The following is a 22,999-nucleotide window of genomic DNA, read 5'->3' on the forward strand; positions in this document are numbered from 1 at the left end:
AATAAACTCGTGCAATTAATACAAATGACAATAGCACTAATCGTAAGTCATTCATACAGACACTCGAAAAGTACAAAGGATTTCAAACACAGTTTTCCCCATAGAAAAGTCAAGAAAAATTCATACAAAAAAATCCTCCCCTTTGCGTTTGGCGAACGTTCGAAAAGGGTGAAGAGGTTTTAAACGGTAGAGACGCCGGGGGAAAAAATGTAGAGGGAGGTAATTCGGTATAAATGGCGATTCGGTGGGGTTGTAATAACACATTATTCTAATACGTTCCAAAACAGCCGGGTCGAAAGGGCGGGCTATCAAAGATACTCGACGAAGAAAAGCGCACAACGTGTCCGTTGTTTGTCGAAACAAGAGGAGCGTGACGTAGTAAAATCGCGTACAAGTTAGGACGATAATTAGGCGGAAGGTAACAAAGAGGGGAACTCGTCGGAGCGAGATCGGAAGGGGCGGAGGAAGCCTGGGAGAATACCGAAATGGCGTGTACTTTACTCGGGAAAGCTTCTGAAAGGTGGCTGAAAATCTAGAAGGCTCCCACGAGAAGACCGGGGCTAAGAACACTATTGTGCAAGTCGCTCGTCGACATGTGTGCTCGCGCCTTTAAGTAGTCTGAGTCAACCCACCTTCACCCAACCTCACCCCTTTCTCCGGCCTTTCTTAACAAAATTCTTTTTTTCCGCCCCGTGGTTCGTTCCGTGAAGAATTTCCGGTAGACTCTCGAGGAGCACCGGCCCCGCGGAAAGTTGCCTCGTTAAACCACCCCGAACTTTTTTAAGACCACCCATCTAAGCTGAATTTTTGGTGGGACAGTTTGGACATGGAAACAGTAAGCTTGTGATGGAAAGAAAAATTTTATTGATTTTATATGAATTTTACGATTATTTCTGTTTTATGATAAATCTATGAATTTGGGGATGATGGTGATCTATTTAACTAAAAAATTGTCCCTTTGTATCATATAATTTTTAAAGAAATAATTTTGTATTTCTCCAATATATTGGAAAATAAGCGGCTGTCCAGAGTTAACGCGAGCACCCTGTACGTACAGAAGGGTAGATTTCAATGGCAACCGGGCGTAACGTGAAACGACAATTGAAAAATATTTATCGCTCGGTGAATCCCCTAAACGTTCATCGAAACGAAGTGGGTGGCACACCTGAAATCGGAGCAGTTTTTGGAAGTTTAATCATTTTCAGTGGGAAAGAAAGGGTTTCGGGCTGACGAATTTATTGACGTAACAGGATAGGGGTTGGCAGGGAATATTCGACAGGTCAGCGCGGTTCGGTGAATTCTTCATCAAACCCCAAACAACTCGCGATGCTGCTTCGTCCGAACCGATGAATAAATTTCGCGTGCGAATGGCTCAAACATGTTCGGTGACGTAGAAACGGTTGCGTTTGGGAGTCGACTGGTATCTGTCGACGAGAACGCCGCATGGAAAAGGGCCGGCGATGGTTACCACGCCTCTTCCGCGTATTCGCAACCACGTCTGGTGGTTTCCTTAAACAAACCGAAAGTGTGCTGGATGCTCTTTGTGCGAGCTACTCGCCTGCCCGGCTCTTGACTCGTTCGAAATGCTAATTACCACGATCACAGTATCTAACACGCTTTTATGCTAATACCTGTGTTAATTGAATTCGATATTAAACATTCCGCTTTTTTCCCGTGTGAATAGATGGTGCAAATTCGTATTTTTAAGATGAATTTATCAATTTCTGGATGGCGGACCATGGAGAGAGACACAATTTTAATTTATGTAATTTTCTATTTCATATTTTCATTTTCCCTGCCTTAAAAAATTATTCTTTCAATATATGAAACCCTTTCGTTTAAAAATTATAAATGTCTTTTTGTATATTTTGTAAATTTGGGTCACGATTGACCCTGGGTCCGCTGGTTCAAGGATTAACACCAAATATTTTATATTTTATTTTACAACTGTAAAAAACGAAATCTGATAAATAAGCATTAAAAAATTATTGCAATTTTTGTTTATCTTGAATAAATTATACGATTGGTACGGTATTGAGCTTGGCGGTGCTGAAATAATACGACCAGCTCGGAATACGAGATCTCAGGAAAGCGACAAGTTTTAATTTGTCGTAGACGCGTCTGTTTGTTCACAGGTGTCTTAAGTAACGAAAGTACCAAGTTGTAACTTATTTCCCTTCTGAGCACTTCACGAACTTTCCTCTGGCCGTCTCCGATACGAAAGTTCCTTGCTGGACGCTTAAGTCGCGGTATCTTTTAATAATTCGTCGGCATTCATTTTTAATTGATTTCTTTGGTCTTCCCGAGTTACCCTTATCAGTCTTCCTCTTACCGAATCACCAAGAACTTTCTTACCTTCCATCTCGAAAATTATTACGAAGATTCTCTATCGACTTTTGTAATTGCTGATTAAAAAAAGACATCCATTTGTCATTTTTATTCAGTTCAATATATAAAGAATAAAGAATTAGATATTTGTCTGAATGTGGAAATAAATTTTGTTTAAATTACAAAGCCAAATTTTGGAAAAATATAAAATTCAATTTAAAAAAAGGTAACAATGGCAAGTATTGCATAACAGGAATAACCATTTAATGACTTGATAGGTGAAACTTTTCTGTTCCACCAATTACTCTCCCCGTTGGTAGGTACATAGCGTGAATAAATAAATCCACATAGCAGCTTTCAATCTTTTCTACGCACATGACAGATCGTTCCACTCCAATTACGCTCGTTTAAAACGATCGGTAGCTCTGCATTATAAGAGTGCTTGGTTGACAACCGACAAATCGTCTGAAAATAAAAAGAATCATTCTTTACTTCCATGGGAGCGACCACTGGAACACGGTGAAATTCGTCAAGAATGTTAACGCATACCAGCGATTTACAGGAAATTTAATTAGAGAAGTTACTCCTTTTATTGTGGAAACTAATTACAATCTTTTTATGAACGTGTTGCTGATGGAAGATTGAATTACTTTAAACGTACTCGTTCACGATAGACTTGCCTATTAACACGGTGATGAGGGTCAACGACGACCAGCACTACGAATTTATTCATTCAATTAATTAAATAATTAACAGTACCTAAAATATTCAAAAATTACAAACAAATTTACAAAAACAAATGTCACATCCAAATAATTTCTGCATTATTCGACGAAATGTGTTTTATTTATTATTCCATAAGCAAGCAATAATGCAAAGTAACGTACAATTATATTGCACATGGATCTATTACACAATTGATGGCAATCTGATTACTGCCTATTAAAAATATTCGAATAAACTGCGGTGCATTCAGAAAATCGATGACCATTCGCTAGAGCTTAAAGCTGCAGGTGTACACAGGGACAATCATACGTACACACGTTACCGTCAACAAAGCGGATTAGGGTGAGAAAACGTGGTCAAGTTGGCAAAAAGGATCCCGATGCTTCTGGAGGAGATTCAGTTGGTACGAGGTTGAGGTTGAATAAAAGGAAGGAAATGGAAAGGACAAGGAAGGGACGGTGGACATCGTCCACTTACTCAAATCAATGCATACGTTACACTGCGACCAGGAGGTAACTCGCTCTCGATTGTGGATTCAATTTCAGAGCCGTCCGGCCAGTTAGCCCACCCTCTTGCACTCGAAGATTGCGAGGTTACGGGTCGCTGAATATGAAATATGCTTCGCTGATTGTCCATGGATGATATTCTACCTCTTCCTTGCCGTTCTGCAGAATGGATTCAAGAAATGGCACCTCGTTTTGACAGTATATACGTTAAATTATTATGAGAAAAAAAGAATTAGCTTTTGTTAATTCTTGGTCGCTGGCCGATACGGCCAATTTTTCACCCGTACCAAAAGTTGCATTGTACAATACCGAACATGGTGGCTTTTCGAGGGGAAGATGGCGATGTCTCGGGCTCATCCCCTCTACATAGACTTTCTCACTTTCTCGATGGGTTCCTAGCTTTTCTCTTAGGCTTCTGCGGGTTTCCAGCTCTCCCCATAGGCTTTCCAGGATTCTCAGTTCTCCTCGAATCCTTCCTCTTCCCCGGGTTCCTAACTCTCCCCATAGGCTTTTTCGGGTTCCCAGCTCTTCCCCGTAGGCTTCCCCTTCTCCGGGCTTTCGCCCCTCCCCATAGGTAAGCCTCCACCACTTGCGTATAAACATTTACACGAAAGAATTCAAGTTGCACTTATGGATTTTTAGGTCAATTTTGAATAATTTACCAATTTCTACTGTCAAATTTCATTTATTTCATTCGTTTCATAATTTTCCAAAGAAACTTTAACCGCTGACGCGAACGGAAACCGCAGTCATATTTTCTCTACGTCTGTAGTATCAACAATTTCCAAAAGGCTTCAGCTGCATGCATGCATGCGTCCCAACGTGGAACACCATTTGCTCAGGCTCGTTCTGTAAATTTACCTCCGGTTTTCTCATTCTCGTTCTCCATCGTTCGCTTTTACGATCAGCTAAGCTCGGATAAAGGAAGCCGATGTTTCCGATGATGAATATAACGCGGCTTCTAAAATAGTCTAATAATATTGCGCGAATTTCGAGATAATAGAAATGAATTTCGATTCACATACTATTACAGGTATTATTTTCTATCATACTATCACATTATTATTTGCAATTAATTATTTCACGTAGAAATCTTAAAATTACAATTGACTAATTCTTCTATAACAATGAACGTGTTAACAGCAATTAATAAAGTCTGAATATATTACTATGGAAACGAAGTTTAATTGCATGCCATAAGAAAGTCTGAAATACAATCGATGTACTTAGTTCGAACGGTATCGATGAAAGAAAGAAGCTGCAAGCCGGAAGAGTAGGACTTTCATATCGGCTTAATATACTTCCGAAAGAAACTTTAATATCCCTTTCGTGAGCTCCTCCCTTATAAATCTCCCAAGCCGTCTCAATATTCAGGGTGCCGATATTAACAATTCCACGTGCGTGATTTACCGTCTCTCGACTTCGATGATAATGAATTCGCCTCCCCCTTTTCCTTCCGCCCACCTCCATTCTATCGGCCGTTTTGCCCGGGCCTGTTCCACCCTTCGACCTATTCCTTGCTGCGCAGACTTGTTACTGCTTAATTAATCGCAATAATTAAAAGGAAGGTGCGGGTAACAGGCCAAGGCAGGATGGTGCAGTCAGCTTCAGGCGTGCTCCACGTTTGAATATGCAAAATCTCACTTACGGCGAGAGGCTATGCTGACAAGAATGGCCGGGGTCGTGGGGGGTGGATGGAAAACGCGAGCGGAGGTGTGACGGGAAGGAATATAATAGAGCCTGAAGATAAGTTGAAAAGGGGTAGGAAAATCGATGGTATTGAAAGCGTGTTGACGTCGAGGATGAACACGTGCGATCTTCGACTAAAGATGTAAAGTTTTGTGCCGGCATAATTGACAGTTCAATGAGAAATATTGAAAGCTGTGAATGACTTATAGATATAGAATGCAACTGTGAGAAATATATTTGAATACCGTGTCTGGGATTGTTAAAACGTTGAGTGGTATACGAGTCAAAGGTGATTGACTCCATAAATTTAATACGATTCAATAACTAAAGGAAATTAAATTTTTGGCACTGAAGGTCAGAAATTAAATCGTAACTCGAAATAAAAAGTCTAAGGGCTGTGCGTCGCTGACTTTCCGGACGAATTTTTGGCATTTATAAGGGAGCATAATGTCAGGAAAACTCTAAAGATCAAGAGAAAAATTTCTTAATCCCAATTCTATTAATTTAATGGTACTAAAAGCGAAAAATATTAAAGAATATTTTAAGTACCATTAATATTATATTATAACTGAAACTAGTTTCAATTGTAATGTTCTGTTGCAAAATATTTATCGTTTCTGTGTCGGTTAGAAATAGATGAAATTCGAGCCAAAATTGCATCCATTTCGCTTGCGTTTCATCTTTTCTTACTGAGATTATCGGTAACGAGAGAAGCATGTCTGGAAGACACGAAACGATTGCGATTCTCCGGTCGTTACGTTCGAATGTCAGATGTTCCACGATGATGACGAAGAGCAGATAAAGGAAAGGGAAAAAATTTGCGTAGTGAATGCTACATCTGTATTCTGTCAATGGGGGATCGAAATGGGAGAGGAAGTAAGAAACTCGTTAAAGAAGATTTATACCTTTTTAACCAGTTTCACAGTATTGAGTTATTGGCAGTTAACGTGAAAATCGATTGAACTGTTTAAATTACATCCCAAACGAATAAAATTTAATCTGTTAATCTACCTTCTTTGTTTTACAAAAATTAAATTTCTAATCGTATTTTCATACAATAGCATCGCTCGTTGCTTCTTCAATATTGTTTTTCTTTAACATCAAGCTTCGCATGAAAAGATTTTATTGTGCATTTTTCACTTATTTCTATTCAAAGAATCACCTCATTTCGATTTAAAAACTGGTGCAAACCGCAGTCCTTTTTTATTGATAAAAATAATGAGCTTTTCAATTAACCTGTTTTTAAGTGAATTAAAAAGAACCACCTTTCTGTGACTGTATTGAATTTACTTTTTCAATGTACAGGTACGAATGTACGTTTACGTATTAATATTTCTTTTAGAGTTGTATACCTTCTTTATTTGAACTGGTATAAGAGGAACAAGTGCTACATACATATACGAAATCTTTCATATTTCATGTTACTGCAAAACTCTGTTATAAAAGGGTCGTCTTTATTAAATCATTCAACTGATCTCTCCGTAACATCATTTAGAAAAGAATCGCCTACGTATGGAATCAAATTATATTCCTGATTTTATTTCTCTGTCGACAAATTTTTTGAAACTATAAAAATTTCTTACAATAATGTACAATCAATAGCGTCGACAAAAATAATTAACGTGCACGAAAAATAACGGCACAGAAATACAGTAAACGTGTAAAACGTTCCTCTTGAGACCGTCAAACAAAACATTGAATGGAACAATAAGACGTCACGATTGTTTTATACGCACGTGTACGTATAAAACAGAGGAGCAAAGATCCTTAATGCAAAGATTTTCTCAAGACGTTGGAAGGCATAATTTAATGTACTCCGAGTGGCTTAAAGGAGGCGAGAGTCCTTCTTCGTCGAGGGACGACAATAATTAGGGAACCTCCTTATAATAAGAACGCTTTATAATAAGGGAAAGCATCCTCTCCAACTTTCTGTACGTCTTTCTCCGGCGTGTTTTAGAGCCATTTCCTGCACACAGTCTTACGACAGATTTCAGAGAATCGCGAACACCGCGTCGGCCCGCTCGTTCGTTAATGATTTCCACAAATTGTTGTAGACCGAGCTGAATTACATTTCGCAACAACACAGCACGGGCCATGGATCTTCCCATTATCTCAACCGAGGGATTCTTTCTTAACTCCCCTAATTGGTCGTTAATTCTCGTTCGCCTTTGTATACACCGGATGTTGCTGCAACCGATGGAAGGAGAGCTGTTTGCTTAATGCATTTATAACGTATCCAACGTTACCGTCTTCCTCGTATGATGCTTGTGAATCAACAATCGTTGCCCCGAGGAGAGGGAAGAATTTTTCAAGGGACACTTTCGAACAGACCGAGAGTTCTTTAAGGGCATTCGACTCGGTTTTGCGGAACGTTTTACATCGTTCTAATAAAATCCTCGACCGAAGTTTCGCGACTTCATTGTCTTGAAGAACTCTTAACCGTTCGAGGAGGCTCGGATTTTACAGACCCGGAAATGCCATCCAGATAATTGTCCCAGCGTCTTTTAGGCGGAGCAACCAACAGTAAAATAAGAAGCATAGAAGTTGTACTTTGAATGAACTCCGCGATCGTTCCTGCTGGATATAAATTTGAATGGGACACCTTTAGCCCAGTACAGGTTCCAAGCTTCTCGCGATATTATCTATTGTGTTTAATTAATTCGTGTTTCATCAACCGTGAATTATTATTAGCAACACATATATTTTGAGAATATTCCAGTAGAAAGGTAATTAATAAGTTCTTATTAATTTTGGAGCTTTAATTATTAACGATAGGAATAATTAATTTTCAAATTTTAGATTTCAAGCTCTTTATTTGCTATTTCACATTATTTGCACAATAGCTATTTAAAATAATATTTTCCATTGTTTTCTTTTAATTATTCAGGCATCTATAATTTGCGGTGCCGATCACCGTTGACCCCCATGGCATTCAACGTGTTAACAATTTTATTTCTGCACTTTATAGAATCTTCATATAAAAATGAAAATTTTATATCAGGGGATTGGTCTTGGGTCGATATTTCATCAGTAATCCATTGTATTGTTTCCATGCTAATCCATTGAACATAGAATCCTCAGGTCCTTTCATTCGACCAGCCATATAGGTGAGCTGTCTGATTTATAACATGAAATTTTCACTGCTCCACGATGCTTCCCCGTGCCCGAGGGTTTTGTCGCTTGAAACATATCAGCACGTTATTAAATTCTTGCCTAATACGCTGGAATAATGACGTCACGGTAGCCGGTAACTATCGAAAATGTTAGAAGGGTGCTTCCTGTCTGCCAACTCTGACCATCAGGGGAAAATTTACGCGCGATCGAACGTGTCACTCGTTAGATGTTCCCAACGAACCGAGAATATCGTTCAAAATTGCAATTTTCCAAAATTTCAACGCACAGGGGAGAATCGCCCTGTGATTCTCTTCGAACCTTTGTTATTATTAAAAATATTATTCTTCTGTTGATGTTCCATAAATTTTTGCTTGATAGGTATTTTATAAATCATTGTATTCTACGCTTAATGTACTGTACCGTTTGTTAATACACGGTTCAGTGGTGTTTCAAATTAGATTTACACATTTAGATTGGTCCGACACAAACCGCTATTCGTACCGCTGGCGGTGACACCGCAAATGCATCGCTTTAAATTGGATCTTCCATGTGGATTCGTAGGTAGTAGTCGACATTTGAAAGTACGTTTAATGCCCCGTAGGTAGTGGCGGGATTCTGGCACGTGTAAAACCAGCCTTGAACCACAATCGCATGATGCCGCAAGCAATGGACTGGTTATTGACCTATTTTAAAGCACAATAAGGGTATTGGACCCGAGCCAGTAGTACGAACAGAAAACTGATGCGACTAAATGATTGTGTCGTTAAGGAGAGATTCTATCAAGGTACTAAAATTGAACCTGTTGAAGCTTTCCAGGAAAATATGGAATAAAAAGAATTTAATATTTCATATTCCTTAGATTTTAACTATGAAACTTACGAAATTGTAACAAAGACTCGTCAGATTTTCATTTTCTTTTTCTTCTGTTTCGACATCGATCTGTCAGAATTTTTGCCTTTTTTCATTAAAAAGTTACATTGAAAACAAGGGGGAGGAAGTAACCGGTAGCATTCGATGAACAAGATCGAATTTCGTTAATGGATCACGCAAAAGTTGCTAAAGGCGTGAGTCACTGTGGGCGTAACATAAATGGTTCTGCTGTCAGCAGGGACTCCAATACAAATATCCGGAAGTTAATAGCAGAAGCGGTTCCGTCACTACTCGTACCCTATCTATCCTACCTGTCACCGCGTTAAACGTTTAATACATTTAAAGGTTCGATTATAAGTCTTTAGCAAGATAATTCGTTTAATTTTTTTGTCTGCTTTTGTTAATTGAACACGTGTTCGATGCATCACGCGATAATCTCGTGCAGTTGCTTCCAAGAATGTTTAGTCACGTAGGGTGTAGTTCGTGGAATACTTAATCAATCGTAAATGAGTGGCAGGAAAACTTTTTAGAAATACAAATTAATCATTCAAATATTAATTAAAATTATCCAAGTCTTTCTTTTTCCATCGAATCTTTTCATTTTTCAATTTTATAATTAAATTATACATTCATTTGTTTTTGTAAGTTATTAATAAACTCATCTGGTTGTGTTAAGTAAGCATGAACCAGTAATATTTTTAACAAAGATGTAAGAAATACGGGATGATAAGCGTGATGCATGGTGAAAGTTCACGGTTCGGGTGCAGTTCTAATGGTAGATGGAATGAAAAACTTTACAATTCACGGTCAGATGGTACAGTCTGTAAAGTAAGCGGTTCCGAGCAAATAATATTCCCGTCTGGCAGCCGGCATTATCCAAATACGTGCTGAAAGTGAAAAGTGAGAGCGAATCGTCGGCTCACGAGCAGGCTAGAAACCCTCCGGAGCCTGTCGACGCATCAATCAGCTGATGACTGCTCCGTTACGCCCTATTACGCCGATAAATAGCCTCCGCGGTTCAGCCAAAGTGCCACTCGCTCGTTTCGATCGTGTTGAACGAACGTTATGATCGATTTCTACGTAAACCGCGTACTTACTTTCCATCCTTTGTTCCATCCCGGTGTAACCGTGAAAAATCTTTAACGGAATTCTGATGACGTTTGTTCTATTTGGTGAGATGTTAGATTTTCTTCAAAAATTAATTATTTGAATTTTTAAATTAGGATTCGCTAGGAAAAATGACGATGTAGGAAAAGTAAGAATTCTGAAAATCTTAATTTTTAAAATATTAATATTATAACTCATTTAGAAGCAAAATAATACGATTTTTAATTATTAATAATTTATAAAATTTAGTACATAATTGAAAAGTAGGAGTAACAAAGTAGGAGTAACATTTATACGCAAGTGGTGGGGGGACCATAGACATATATGTATATCTATACGAGGCCCCGTTCGTTATATTGTCACTTTCTCCGGGGATGCCTACGGGGAAGGATGGGAACCGGAGGCATCTCCATTTTCTCTGGGATGTTTGATTTAACTACCCTTGTGATAACTTCGAATTTTAGAAAGGTAATAGCCTTATTATTTTAAGGATAATCGATAACGCAAATGAGACATGCTCTAATAATAGAAAAATATTATTTTGAATAAATTTAATATTATGTTCCTCAAATTCCAATTATTATTCAAACTTTATATTCTTTTTTCATACATCAATCATACTTTTCTATTTGATACAAGTATTATACTATTGTTTTACGATTCTTCAAAATGATAAATAAACATAATAAAATAGTTAATGAATACTAATAACATAGGATACCAAATAAAAAATTTCAAACTTAAATATTGTATTTTGACTGGGGCAATCAACACGTTAAAATGTTAGAAAAAAAAAATTGATTGACGTCCATTGCGTATCCTTTCCATTCGCGTGGAAAATGTTGCAACATGTCCTTCGACCTTTCGTCCAGTCAGAGGAGAATTGTAGGAAGAAGAATTCATGGTTGAGAGATACGGTTGAAATCGCGAAAAAGGGCGTAGCATTGAACGTAAAATTTTCAAAGCTTACCTATCATCCGGCATGGTCGTCGATGCAGAAATCCATCTCCATTAGAGGTCGTTGGCTTATTCCCATGGTAACCTTCCCTCGCTAGCCTAGTTGTAAGTCTATTTCCCCTTAAAATCTGTCCGACGCGTAAACACGTGTAAGTGGTCGGGCACACGTACGTGTATACGTACATACTCCGTTCCTGGCCTTGTAACGTTTAATACTTGCGGCCACGCAGCCGTGCAATATCGGATATGTCCATTAATCGGCTCTGGAACCTCTGGATGCGCCGAAACTTTCGAAAAGCTGACTCTATCGGTGTTGGTATACTTTATGCGTGTGCAAAACGGGCACGGTTTCCATGTTCGTTCCGTCAGGTGGATTTTCAGAGAAAACAGTTCTATCCAATTATGTAGAAATTGTAATTAGCGGTAAAATTGATTCGGTTATCATTTGAAGAATTTTTAATTTTAAATATCTACTGGGATTAGATAAAATAATGGAAACAATTGTTACTCCTGTACTAATTAAATACTGATATAAATTATTAATCAAGAAAATGCATTTTTGTTCCAACAAAAAGTGCATTTTTTATTTCTCTCAAATATTTCACAAATTATTATTTTTTTCAAAATTATACCCATTCTTGTATCTAGAGTGCTCTGAAGAATTTATCTACTTGAAAAAAGTAAAGAACTTCATTAAAATAAATAATGTAGTTATTAAAAACACACAGGTCGTTGAATTTGCAAAAAATATACCTGTGGTTTTGCAAATGTAATACATTCATCTTTTTCCTTTAACATTTCTGTCTAATTCCATAATGAAAAGAGACTTTTGAAATCATATTCATTAATAGAAAATATAACTTACCTCGTTGAAATAATTATCATAAATCTAGAGGCAATCTCAGTGCGTCGGCGAAGTTTCGTATCGTTCTATTAATATTTCGTCGAAGACTCTGATAAAAGAAACACAATGTTGTGCTTTTCAATAAAAAACGTAGCCCCGAGGTTTCATTAACTTTTAATAACTTTATGTGTACTACCTACTAATGAATCACAAATGGCGTCGACGTCTCGACTGCTTGGAAGAAGGAGTAAAAAGGCTCCAAGGAGAATATTGCGTTAGGTTGGGGACGAGATACTTTCCCAGGTAAATTCTCTTTTCTCTATTAAATTACGTGGATACGAAATAATTGTCTAAATACGTACGAAATAACGATTTTATTAACGTTGATTTATATTCCACTGGAAACCAACAGTTAACTGGATTTGTTAATTTTCATTGTACATAGTCAGCTAATAGGTAAGCATATTTAGAACTACAAATTTAATAAACATTTCCCTTTATGACATTACAAGCTCTAAGTTGATTACGAGAACGAAATGTTGCAGCAGTTTTTGATATCGCACATGTAGCATAATTAAATCCTCAAAATTATAATGAAGAAAAATTCTTTTCCCACTATCGCGTATCAAAGTCGTAATATTTCCCCGTGTTTCCCAATTAGAATCAGTAGCCCGCGTTTTTTCAGTGTCTCGGACAAGATAACAAGCGAAAGAGTAACAATCAAGCAGTCGCGGCTGGTATTAAAATTATTTCTTCGTTGCCCCGGCTCGTCTCCTTCGTTCCGCAAAATAATTATTCGCGAGTGCACGATAATTGATTTCATTTGAAAGCTCGCGCAACCAAAGCACAACGTCGACGATGTACATATATGCAGTGCGTACGAATGTGCATACGAAGTCCGGCATTCGTGCATCTCGAAACGAAATTAAATTCCGCTGTACCGTTGTCACTTGTTGTCTATTTCCGCGGTAAAGCTGGCTAACTGAAATTCGATGCAGCACAGTCGGAGAATAACATCGCGACTGGGGTAGAAAATTATTTTTTCGTAGTAAACGTTTCCCTTACCTTCTTCTTCCTTCATCTTTCTATTATTTTTTTTCTTTCTCTTTTCGTGTCTCTGGAGAAATCACCATACTGTTGCGAGAAACAGTTTTACGACAACAATGAAACATAGAGAAACAGGCTTCGTAAGTTGCTTAATAACTTGTCCAATTTAATGAAAGGAAATAAAAAATTTGAAGCAAATGTGGCAAAAGATTATTCGTTTATTCGAATTGGAAATTGCAATTTGTGGAATTTTGATTAATTATTCTCTGGAAAAATATATAAAGGGATCTATGTGAAGGGATCCAGGATATAGTGGACTCTAGATAACTGTCCGTATTCGGGGTTGTAAGGGAAATCAAGGGAAACGACCACTTAACGAATGCCACCTCCAGATGGTTAACGAAACAAACAACTCATTGTCAGAGATAAACAAGAGTTCGCAAGTAGAGGCAAGAGATAAAGACTAGCATAACAAAATTATTTCCAAATTAATTGAATGCTAAAAAAATTAACGTAAATAATATTAATGAAAGTTCGAGGGGAGAAATTTAACGAGAGCAAAGTTATCAAAAGTCTACTCTACCATGAAATAATAAAAAATCGTGCAATATCAACATGAAAATAAATGCGTAGTTTCCATACGTATTTGATACTCAAACATTCAGAGGAAGAGAAGGAGATAGAAAAACGGAGATGGTCGAAATCGAAGTACACGAGGAGTAGAATCGGTTTAATTTCCGTCCAATGCTTCCGATATCTGGCCAGTTCTGTCAGACGTCAGTACATTTCATAATAGTGGATTAAAACCAGTCCCCGACAGACCTACGGAGAGCTTTTCGTCATTCGTTCTCTCTGTTACAACGTTTTGCTTTTATTTCGAGCCGGATGCACCACTGCAGTACTGTTGCATTTTTTCGAGATGTTTTTTTCTTCGTTACGCTTGTTCAGCCTGTTCGTGTACAATTTAATGCCCGACCAGGCGCACTGCGTTTAAATAATTCCACCTTTTTTTTTTCAATTCGCTCAAAATTGCTTCTTTATAAATTGTTAACTAACTCTAACCATTTTGGTTTCACAGAGATTTTTGTGCTATGAAACATTGAATTAATTATTAATTTCGAATCGTATCAAAAGCAAATATGAACTAAATTAATTCAGCAAAAAATCTGCACCTTCATTAATATTTTTACAAAATTAAATTTAAAAAAACAGAATGTGATAAAAAATAACAGGGAAGTATGTTTCTCGTTTAATGTAAGAAATCATACAGCGATGAAAGATTTCTAAAGGAAAGAAACGTGTTTCAATATGTCACATGGATGCAGAGAAGCTTCCTACGACGGATTTATACGTTGTATAAAATATCAGCAAGATCCGGAGACACTTGTATGCGTGGTGCGTTTAATATGCAGCCGGAATATAATCAACGAGGAGGAACGAAGTAGTATAAAAGTGAACGCAGACATTTTAAGAAAGAGAATCGGTGCAAGTTCTATTCACGTAACAAGACGAAAGTCGTTTGGTTTCACGGTGCATTCTCCGTTATCGTTGCGCGATAAAACGTTTATACACCTTCCGAGGTGGAAGAACGACCAATCTCGTACGGAGAATCTCTTTTCACCTGCGATAAATTCACTCGGAGATAAATAAAATGGTTCCTCGTACCATTTCCGTGTTATAGTTATTTCGAATGAAGCTCAATTGTTTAAACGTTGTATTTACACCGACATTTATAATAACTATGACGATCAGATATGAAATTTACAAATAATAAATAAATAAATTTCGACTTTATTATATTTCTGTTGAAGCAGAGCAACTTCTTGAGAAGGTGTTTGATATTTTCAAATATTTTGCATAAATCGTGAATGTAAATTAACTTATCTGGTTCCATAAAATTGAATGTCACTAATTGTGAGAAATGGTGCTGGATAATTATATGAATTAATGAAGTAATACGTATTGGGGGTATTAAGAAATGAACGAATGACAGAAATTACTAACAGATTAAAGCTGAACCAATTAAATAGCTTGTTCATCAGGAATATAGGAGAAAAAAGTCGCGTCGAGTCGTAAAGCTGGTGATAATCGTTGCTCATGCGGCTCGCTCTCTGAAACCTGTTAATGGTTCTAAAAAAAGGAAAGACACGACGTGAGTAAAAGAAGCACGAGAGTTCAAATCAGTACTCTCGTTCTCATCAGGCATATTCACCCTTCGTTTTTCATGCTCGGAGGCCTCGAGTGCTCTCCTTACTCCAGTCTCGCGATCACCAAGGGATGATACTTGATATGCACCCCCATACGATACGCGGACCGCATTCGTAGAAACGATTTCCCGGCTGATAAATTCGTAAATTCCTGAGCACTGGTTGCGGCAAGACAAGATACGCAGGGAAACCCTCCGCTGTTTCATCCCTTACGTCCATTGATACTTTGAGTCATGTCGTGAGTCACTGATAATCACGCTCGTCATAACCATTCCCTTTATTACCCGTGACAGATTCGATGGCCGACATTATCCGAAGGATGGATAGGCTTTGTTCTATAGTTAAGATACCGGTGTTATATGTCATACCAAGAGGATTTATTATGGAAGTAATTAGACTACTTGCTTTATAATTCAAATTGTTAGTCATAAAAGAAAGCAGATGAGCTATTGTGATGTGTGCCTTGTAAAAAAGGACATTATATTTCTCTGTTTTTATAATATTTAGTTTTTTGAACAATTGAATATATTTTGAATTATCATAACTTTTTGTAGGAAATGAAATCATACATTTTTTAATGAATTTGTACTTTTTACATGAGACAATAATCTTCTAGTATGTATTTTCAATAAATGAAAATAATTAAAAATCAGAAACAATTGTTTCTTTGAATGAAAATTTATTTATAGATCGTTCAATAAAAATCTTGAATAAAACAAGAAAGCAAATAATTTTCAGGCATTTTTATTTCAAATAGAATTTAATTTTTCTTGTTATGATTCTATTTTTAATTATCCGAATGAGATTCTATTCGAGATCAAAATTTATTCAACTAAATAATTTATTTCTTATCCTTCAATATCTTCGGTTTAACCAAAGTTTCCGTCAGGAGATTATTTCAAATAATGCCAAACTCTGACACGAAATTATGCCACTCTCGAAACTATTTAACTTTTGTTTGAAAAATTTATTAGTGTTTCTAATAGTTTTAAAGCTATTCGTCTCCGTACTGTTCCGATAACATACTTTGAATACCGAAGGTTCTATCGGCATTAACTGAAGAATTTGAAGATTCATCGAATACTTATTGCCATTTAACCGTTTCTAATCTATCAAGCTAATTTCTGCGCCTATTACAGAGGTCTGAACTTTGCTGCAAAATGAGAAGCACCGTGCCTGCAGACGACAAACCAATTAATTTCCAATTCCGTCTCGTTCAAGAGGCTAGCACAGATACGCTTCCGTATCTCCCAATCCGAACACGTGCAACCATCTCCTTTATAAATGATTCTGAAAGATTTCAAAACTAAAAATAAGATAAATAAATAATATCGAACCTAAAATTGGATCTGGTATTCTACTATTTAATCACCAGTTTGTTTCTCGTCGCGATTTAAAAGACCAGCAAACATCTAGTAAAGGGGAGAACGTTGGCGTGAGATAAATCGAGTGAGTGTCAATTTATGCAGAGGTGGGTGAGCAATGACAAATGGTAGGGATATTTCCAAGGAAAGAAGGGAAGAAACGACAAGTACAGAAATACAAAAAAAAAGGGAAAAAAACGGAGGGTAACTGTGTTGCACACGGTGGGTTGTTGGCACAACAGGAAGACACAGGGAGATTGAAACAGGAAGAAAACGTTAGGTGATCACGCCAAGAGCCCATTCAGTGTTGTACCCGATGCGCTTAATGGTTGTACACACCGAATAGGAGTTATCCCGCGCTTTTTACCCTTTCTTCCAGCCACCCCTCTATCCATCCTTCTCCGTTTCCTGCTCTCGCATCTTTATCCTTTTGATTTGTCTCCCGCGCTGCTTGTCTCAACTATCGTCCCTTTTCGTCTATCGTTCCGTGTCTCTCTTCGCCTTACCAAATCTCTTAGCTTCGTTTCCCTCTTTCGTTACCTCCATCTCCCATTTTCTCTGTAATTCATTCTCTCTCTTCTCCTCTTCTCTGTCTTTCACTCTCACCGACTCTCCACATCTGCCTCGGTCCGTGTCCTGTCGCCGCGACTCACTCAGCAACTTTTTAATCACCCCCGCCGAACAAAGGTGGCCGAACCAACGGGTGTCCTGGAATAAATGTCGCGGGGCTTCTTCGTTTACTTTGTCCCCTATATCGGGGTGTTTGCATCGGAAGCGCGCTTCAATATGCCTTGTTCTGCGCGGTCATTCGTCAGCGTGCGAGGGAAATGGGAGCGAAATACTGGGTCAGTAATACGTTGGTGTGATAATCGTTGGAGCAAGGAAGATTTATTTTTAGATGATCTAGAATCTAGCTAGATCCTCCAGTTCTACTAGAAACGTCAAGTATCTTATCGTACGTTTCGTTTTTAGTTGTATTACATATTGCATTTGGACTGAGATTTATTTTTATTAACCCTCGAATGGCGGACCGTGGAGAGAGCCTCAATTTCAATTTAATTTCTTATTTCAAATATTTCAAATTGTTCCTTTAAAAATTATTTGGCTTCGTTGATCAAGGGTTAATACAAAATTTTATTTGTGTTTCTAATTAAAACTTTTTTTTTAAATTTAATAAATTATTAAAATCACAAATGAACTGGATGAGTATTAAAAAATGATATGGCTGAACGAATAGTGTGTATATATACTGCAATACGTTAATTTTGAAATTGAAAAGTATTAAGTAACTAAGATCACGCATACGAACCCCTGTCATCAAGAAATGAGAGATTTTTTTAATCCGTCAAAACGCTGATCTTTCCTCGTTCATTTCGTAGCAGCGTGTAACGCGATGACAGCAGAAAGGAAATGAAGAAAAGACTTCGCGGATCACCCCGTAGAAAAAAGAGAACACTGGCGTCCTTTATCGAAAACCACCCCTTGCTTTACTGTAATTATACCGGCAATTCCCTTTCCTACTCGAGCTACGTCTATCAATCTCAGTGGGTTTTTAAGACAATGAGCTGTGTCTCCGACGAGAAATAGAGAACACTCTTTTCGTTGCCAGTACCATTTTCAATCGCGCCGCTCGCTTTGCCAACTTTCTAATTTCAAAATTAGCGGAAACTTCAGGGTTTCAGAATACCCTTTGAATTCGAATAAGCTAAACGAACTGCTGCCCTTATCGCGAGTAGACTCTCCTTAATTAACTCCTCGTTGCATGATATTCCTTTTGATTGTGAAAAGAAATATAATTTCACAGTAATTTATTTAAAGAAAAATTGTATAATATTGAAAATTTTCAACATAATAAAATGCTACGAAAACCTATGGAAACATAATGAAGTTAATTACATGAGATGATGCATAGAATCAATAAACTTAATGAATATATTTAACAAGTGCACTGTTCAGCATTAATAATGAATTAATTTCTAACCATAATATGCAATAATGATACTTGATATTAATGAACGAACTAGAGAAAATTATTTTTCAAAATGGTTTTGTCATTTAGAAATAAACTGAACAAATTGATTCAACATTTAAATTTATACTGAACAAATTATAATAAATAAGTGATTAAAATTCAGAATTCTTCAGTTGCTATATGAAAACATCTGTTTCTTTTCAGTACAGTGATCGGTCTACGCCCGTTCTCCTGATAGTGTCGCTCGCGGGTATCAAAGTATGCAGCCCAGATGGAAAAGTGAGTATAATCGATGCATGTAGACACAGTTTCGCTCGTAAGAAAAAAGAGAAATGAAAAAAGAATGCGGTAAGCAAGAAAAAAAAATGGGGAAAAAATAGAGAAGAGGCAGAAGCTTTTGCGTTTACGTGTCGAAGGAAAAAGAAAAAATTAACATTGTCTGCCTTTTTTCGTGTGTCCCCAAAGTGCGACCCACAAAGAAACTCGGCCAACGTGCCCTGAAAACGATGCTCACTGATGATGGTACACCTACACCCGCACGTATGTACATTGACTCGAGTGACGCTTTTTTTTACGATAGCTTTTAGTTCGCAGACTATTTCGGTACGAATCCTTTGTGCTTCTGACTTCTTTCGCGATGAGAATGTCGCGCGTTACACGTATTAAAAGCCAAGTCTTTTATCAGATGAAGTTCATCAAATTACTTTCACGGAAGCGAGACCAAACAATTTCTTGCGTCAAATCTTATCCGAAAACGCTGTTCTAAAAGCTTTCAGTCATTATAGAAATGCTCCACTTGAAACAGTTTCTATAATTCAAGTCATCGTACTAAATAACAAATTTTTTAGAAATTTGATTGAAATAATGCCACTGGAAATATTTTGTAAACATTCCCTTAAGATACAAAAAAATGAAACATAACAAAATTCTGAAATAATTATAAATTTCTCTTTCGCTCAATAATCATTTTTGATATCAAAAACGAACGCCGATGCGACATCAAAGATAAATTTCGTTCAAAGTTTGCAATTAACTACGGTTACACAAATCGATCCATTAGATAAGCTTTGTTATTAAATATGTGTATGTGCAGTATCGAGCAAAGTAGGCTTCCCTTGGGAAAATGATGTTAGAGAGAAAGTAGGAATTTTCAGAATCTTAATTTTGACGATATTAATGTTAAAAGTGATTTAGAAACAGAATAATATAATTTGCAATTATTAAATTTCATAACATTTAGTATATAATTAAGAAATATGTAAAATAACAAATATCAACTCGAATTCTCACGCGTAAACGTTTACACGCTAGTGGTGGGGGGACCTATATATACGGGGCCTCCTCTCCTGCATCATCAGTCTCGTCGCGAGCGCCTAAGGGGAAAGGTGGGAGTCGGGTGAAGGGGTGGTGCATGGAGAGGGCCCGGAATGCCGGAACCCCTCCAGCCGGGCACCCAGGAACGCCTAAGGGGGAGGTCGAGAACCTGGAAATCCGGGGAAGCCTATGGTATGGGGGAGTGCTCGGGTCATCACCATTTTCCCTAGGGAAGCCCGCCATGCCCATTACTGTACATCGACAAGGTATTGTTTTATGCTCAAACGCTCGACAGATACTCGTACTTAATTTCATCTAATTAATGAAATAAATGAAATTAAATTGTCTATATCGTACAAAGGTAATATAATCAAATGTCTTTCTATTGAAATATACCTACTGTTTCTATTGTTGAAAATTAATTTAGATTTTCGATAAAAATACCAAATTGCAATTATGAGACCATAAGGTTCTATAGAATTTTATAAAATAAAAAATTTGTAATAATTTATATATTAAAAGATTTTCTGAACAAAAGTAACAGTAGAATGAGGAAATTGGTAATGGAATGTCGTTCACAGTTAATTAATCAATTTTCAAAAAACCGCTTCATCAAAAAGCAATTATCGATAGCGAATGTTGGAAAGGATGAAAAAATAAATTGCTCGGCCTTATAGCTTCTCTCGTAGAGAATTTTGACGGAACCTACGGGAATTCGTTTTCACGAATTCGACCGGTTGAAATGTTCGGCAATTAATTAGTCCATCCCCACTAGAGCTTTTCATACATTGGACGATAACGTGAACGTTATATTTTGACGATATTGGCATCCAGACAGTTTAATTTCATTTACCAGGGTATGTACCTTGTTCAAATACGAAACGTAGACACAGATCTACGTTGAATAAACATAACATAAATATCCTTATTTATTATTTCAAGTGATTTCGAATTGAAATATGTTTATTTATATTTCTCACTGCGCAATTTATTATATGTTTATCCGATATCATGGATTTATGAATGCATCATAACTCAAATCATTGCACGTACCCATACGTGAAATTAAATAGAGCAAAAGGTGATAATTTAAACAGTGATTTTTATGAGCTTTTCCAAACTTTGCCTGGTATTAAATGCACGGATTTAATTAGATAATTAAACTGTTTAAATCTAGTTATTTATAAAATCCAGAAAATGAAATTAATATGACATGCAAAATCAAATTAAAATCGTGGCTCTCTCCCTGGTCCGCCGTCCGAGGGTTAAAGGAAGTTGTCACTTATTTTAAGTACTTTTTCGGGTCAAGAATGATCTATCTCACGTACGTTTAAACAACATTCTCGATTCTGTTGTTCCACGAATGAAAACAACGAGCGAATCGGTCCCCCTAGATTCCCTAGGGGTTGCAGTGATACCGTGATTGACACTGCGAATGAATCTACCAGGCGGAGACTAATGTGGCTTAGCTCTTTTCTATATCGCTGTCATTCTGATTGATAATCCTTGTTTGTCTCTCAGCCGTCTGCCATCGTTTTATGTTTCTGCTTTTTCTCGTCCCCGAACTTCTGATTTTCCGAGGCCGCCCTATTTTCAGCCATCCGGGATGTCGTGGCATGCGAAACTTTTAAGAAGTCTTTTCGTGTCGAACGTCGAAGAAAAAATTTCTTAAAAAAAGTAGGGTAGACATGTCCGGAAACCTTATTTTGATAGTTCCAAAGTAACAAAAGGGAATATAAATTTCATCCCTGATAAAATTTTTCAAAGTAAATTTTCCTCTTCTTAATAATCGCCAATTAATGTTTCGTGATTCATTATTTTCGAATCAGTTTTTATTATTCACAATCACACTTCAGATAAGAAAGTAAATATTTTTCGACATTCGCCAACCATTCTGACATAGAGCGTTCAAGAAACGAGAAAGTTTCTTTCCTGTCGCATTTTCCCACTCAGGTGACATTCCATCATCGACTGATTCAATTTCCTTCAATACACGTGACGATAACTTTTCTAATATAAGTGAATGAGAGTTTCGTTTTTCGAAGGAAAGCACCGTACCTTCTGTCACTCTGTGCCACCTGTTACGCAACTTACGTGACATGAAACCCAGCAGGAGGTCGTGCGTGTCATTCTCATAAAAGATCTTCCGAAACCTAGCTAGGCTTTCGTTTCACCCTCTCGATTGCTTTCCCTGGTTAATCGACTCTTTGATTTACTACGTTTCCGTTAACTTGATGTTTGGTGGTTATCAATTGAAACTTTTGCAATTAAATCTTTTTCATCAAGAAAGATTAGAATCTCATTAAATAAATATGTACAGTTACAATCAAATCAGGGTTCTTGGAAAAAATAGTGACGACCCGAGGTCCCACCCTTTCCCCTAGGCTTCTCCAGAAGAAATGACAATAGAGCAAAATTTGAATTGATATTCTAATTGAACACTTACCATTGATCTTCAGAATAAATTATTATAATATATTTATTTATATTGAAAATATAATAGGATACCATTAGTGTATGCACGACGGGCCATGTTAAGTTTCTTCAAGATTTACCTTTTTCTTTTTCTGTGAACTATAGTCTTTCCCTCGTAGGATATAAGCTCTGAAACGTTACGTGCTATGAAGAAGTTGGTTCGTTTGTAGTCGCAAAAGGGAAGTCCGGATTTCCCTCGGAAGCTTTCCTCTCCCGGGACCAAAGAAAGTTCCAAGGACGACGTGGCCGTTCAGGGACGTATCAAGGCTGATAGAGACAGAACATGAAATCTCTCGTTCCACCCTTTGCGCGGGCAGCCGCCTCGTAATAGTCGTAAGTTTTGAGCAATGTACGCTACTCATCTCCATTCACCAGCTCGGTTACCAACCTTTCCGCGTACGTTTCCGCTCGGCGACGAAAAGAATCCCCTGTAATTCATCTCCCGTTTGAATCTAAAACTTTTTAAAAGATACCCCGAG

At 37.3% G+C, this 22,999-nt stretch overlaps 1 protein-coding gene across 7 annotated transcripts in view; it reads left to right on the forward strand.

Moving 5' to 3' along the window:
• Positions 1–22,999, forward strand: part of LOC114871995 (tensin-1-like) — a 180,885-nt gene that overhangs the window by 88,531 nt on the left and 69,355 nt on the right. For 4 of the 7 annotated variants that reach the window (XM_029178682.2, XM_046285030.1, XM_029178683.2 and 1 more), the window contains one exon: positions 18,941–19,010. In XM_029178682.2, coding sequence (XP_029034515.1) covers positions 18,941–19,010 — 70 coding nt within the window. Of the gene's footprint in view, positions 1–18,935; positions 19,011–20,103; positions 20,312–22,999 lie in introns of those variants that run through there. The other 3 variants (XM_029178684.2, XM_029178685.2, XM_029178688.2) reach the window with 2 other exon arrangements.

Source organism: Osmia bicornis, chromosome 3 (genome assembly GCF_907164935.1).
Source record: "Osmia bicornis bicornis chromosome 3, iOsmBic2.1, whole genome shotgun sequence".
NCBI lineage: Eukaryota > Metazoa > Arthropoda > Insecta > Hymenoptera > Megachilidae > Osmia > Osmia bicornis.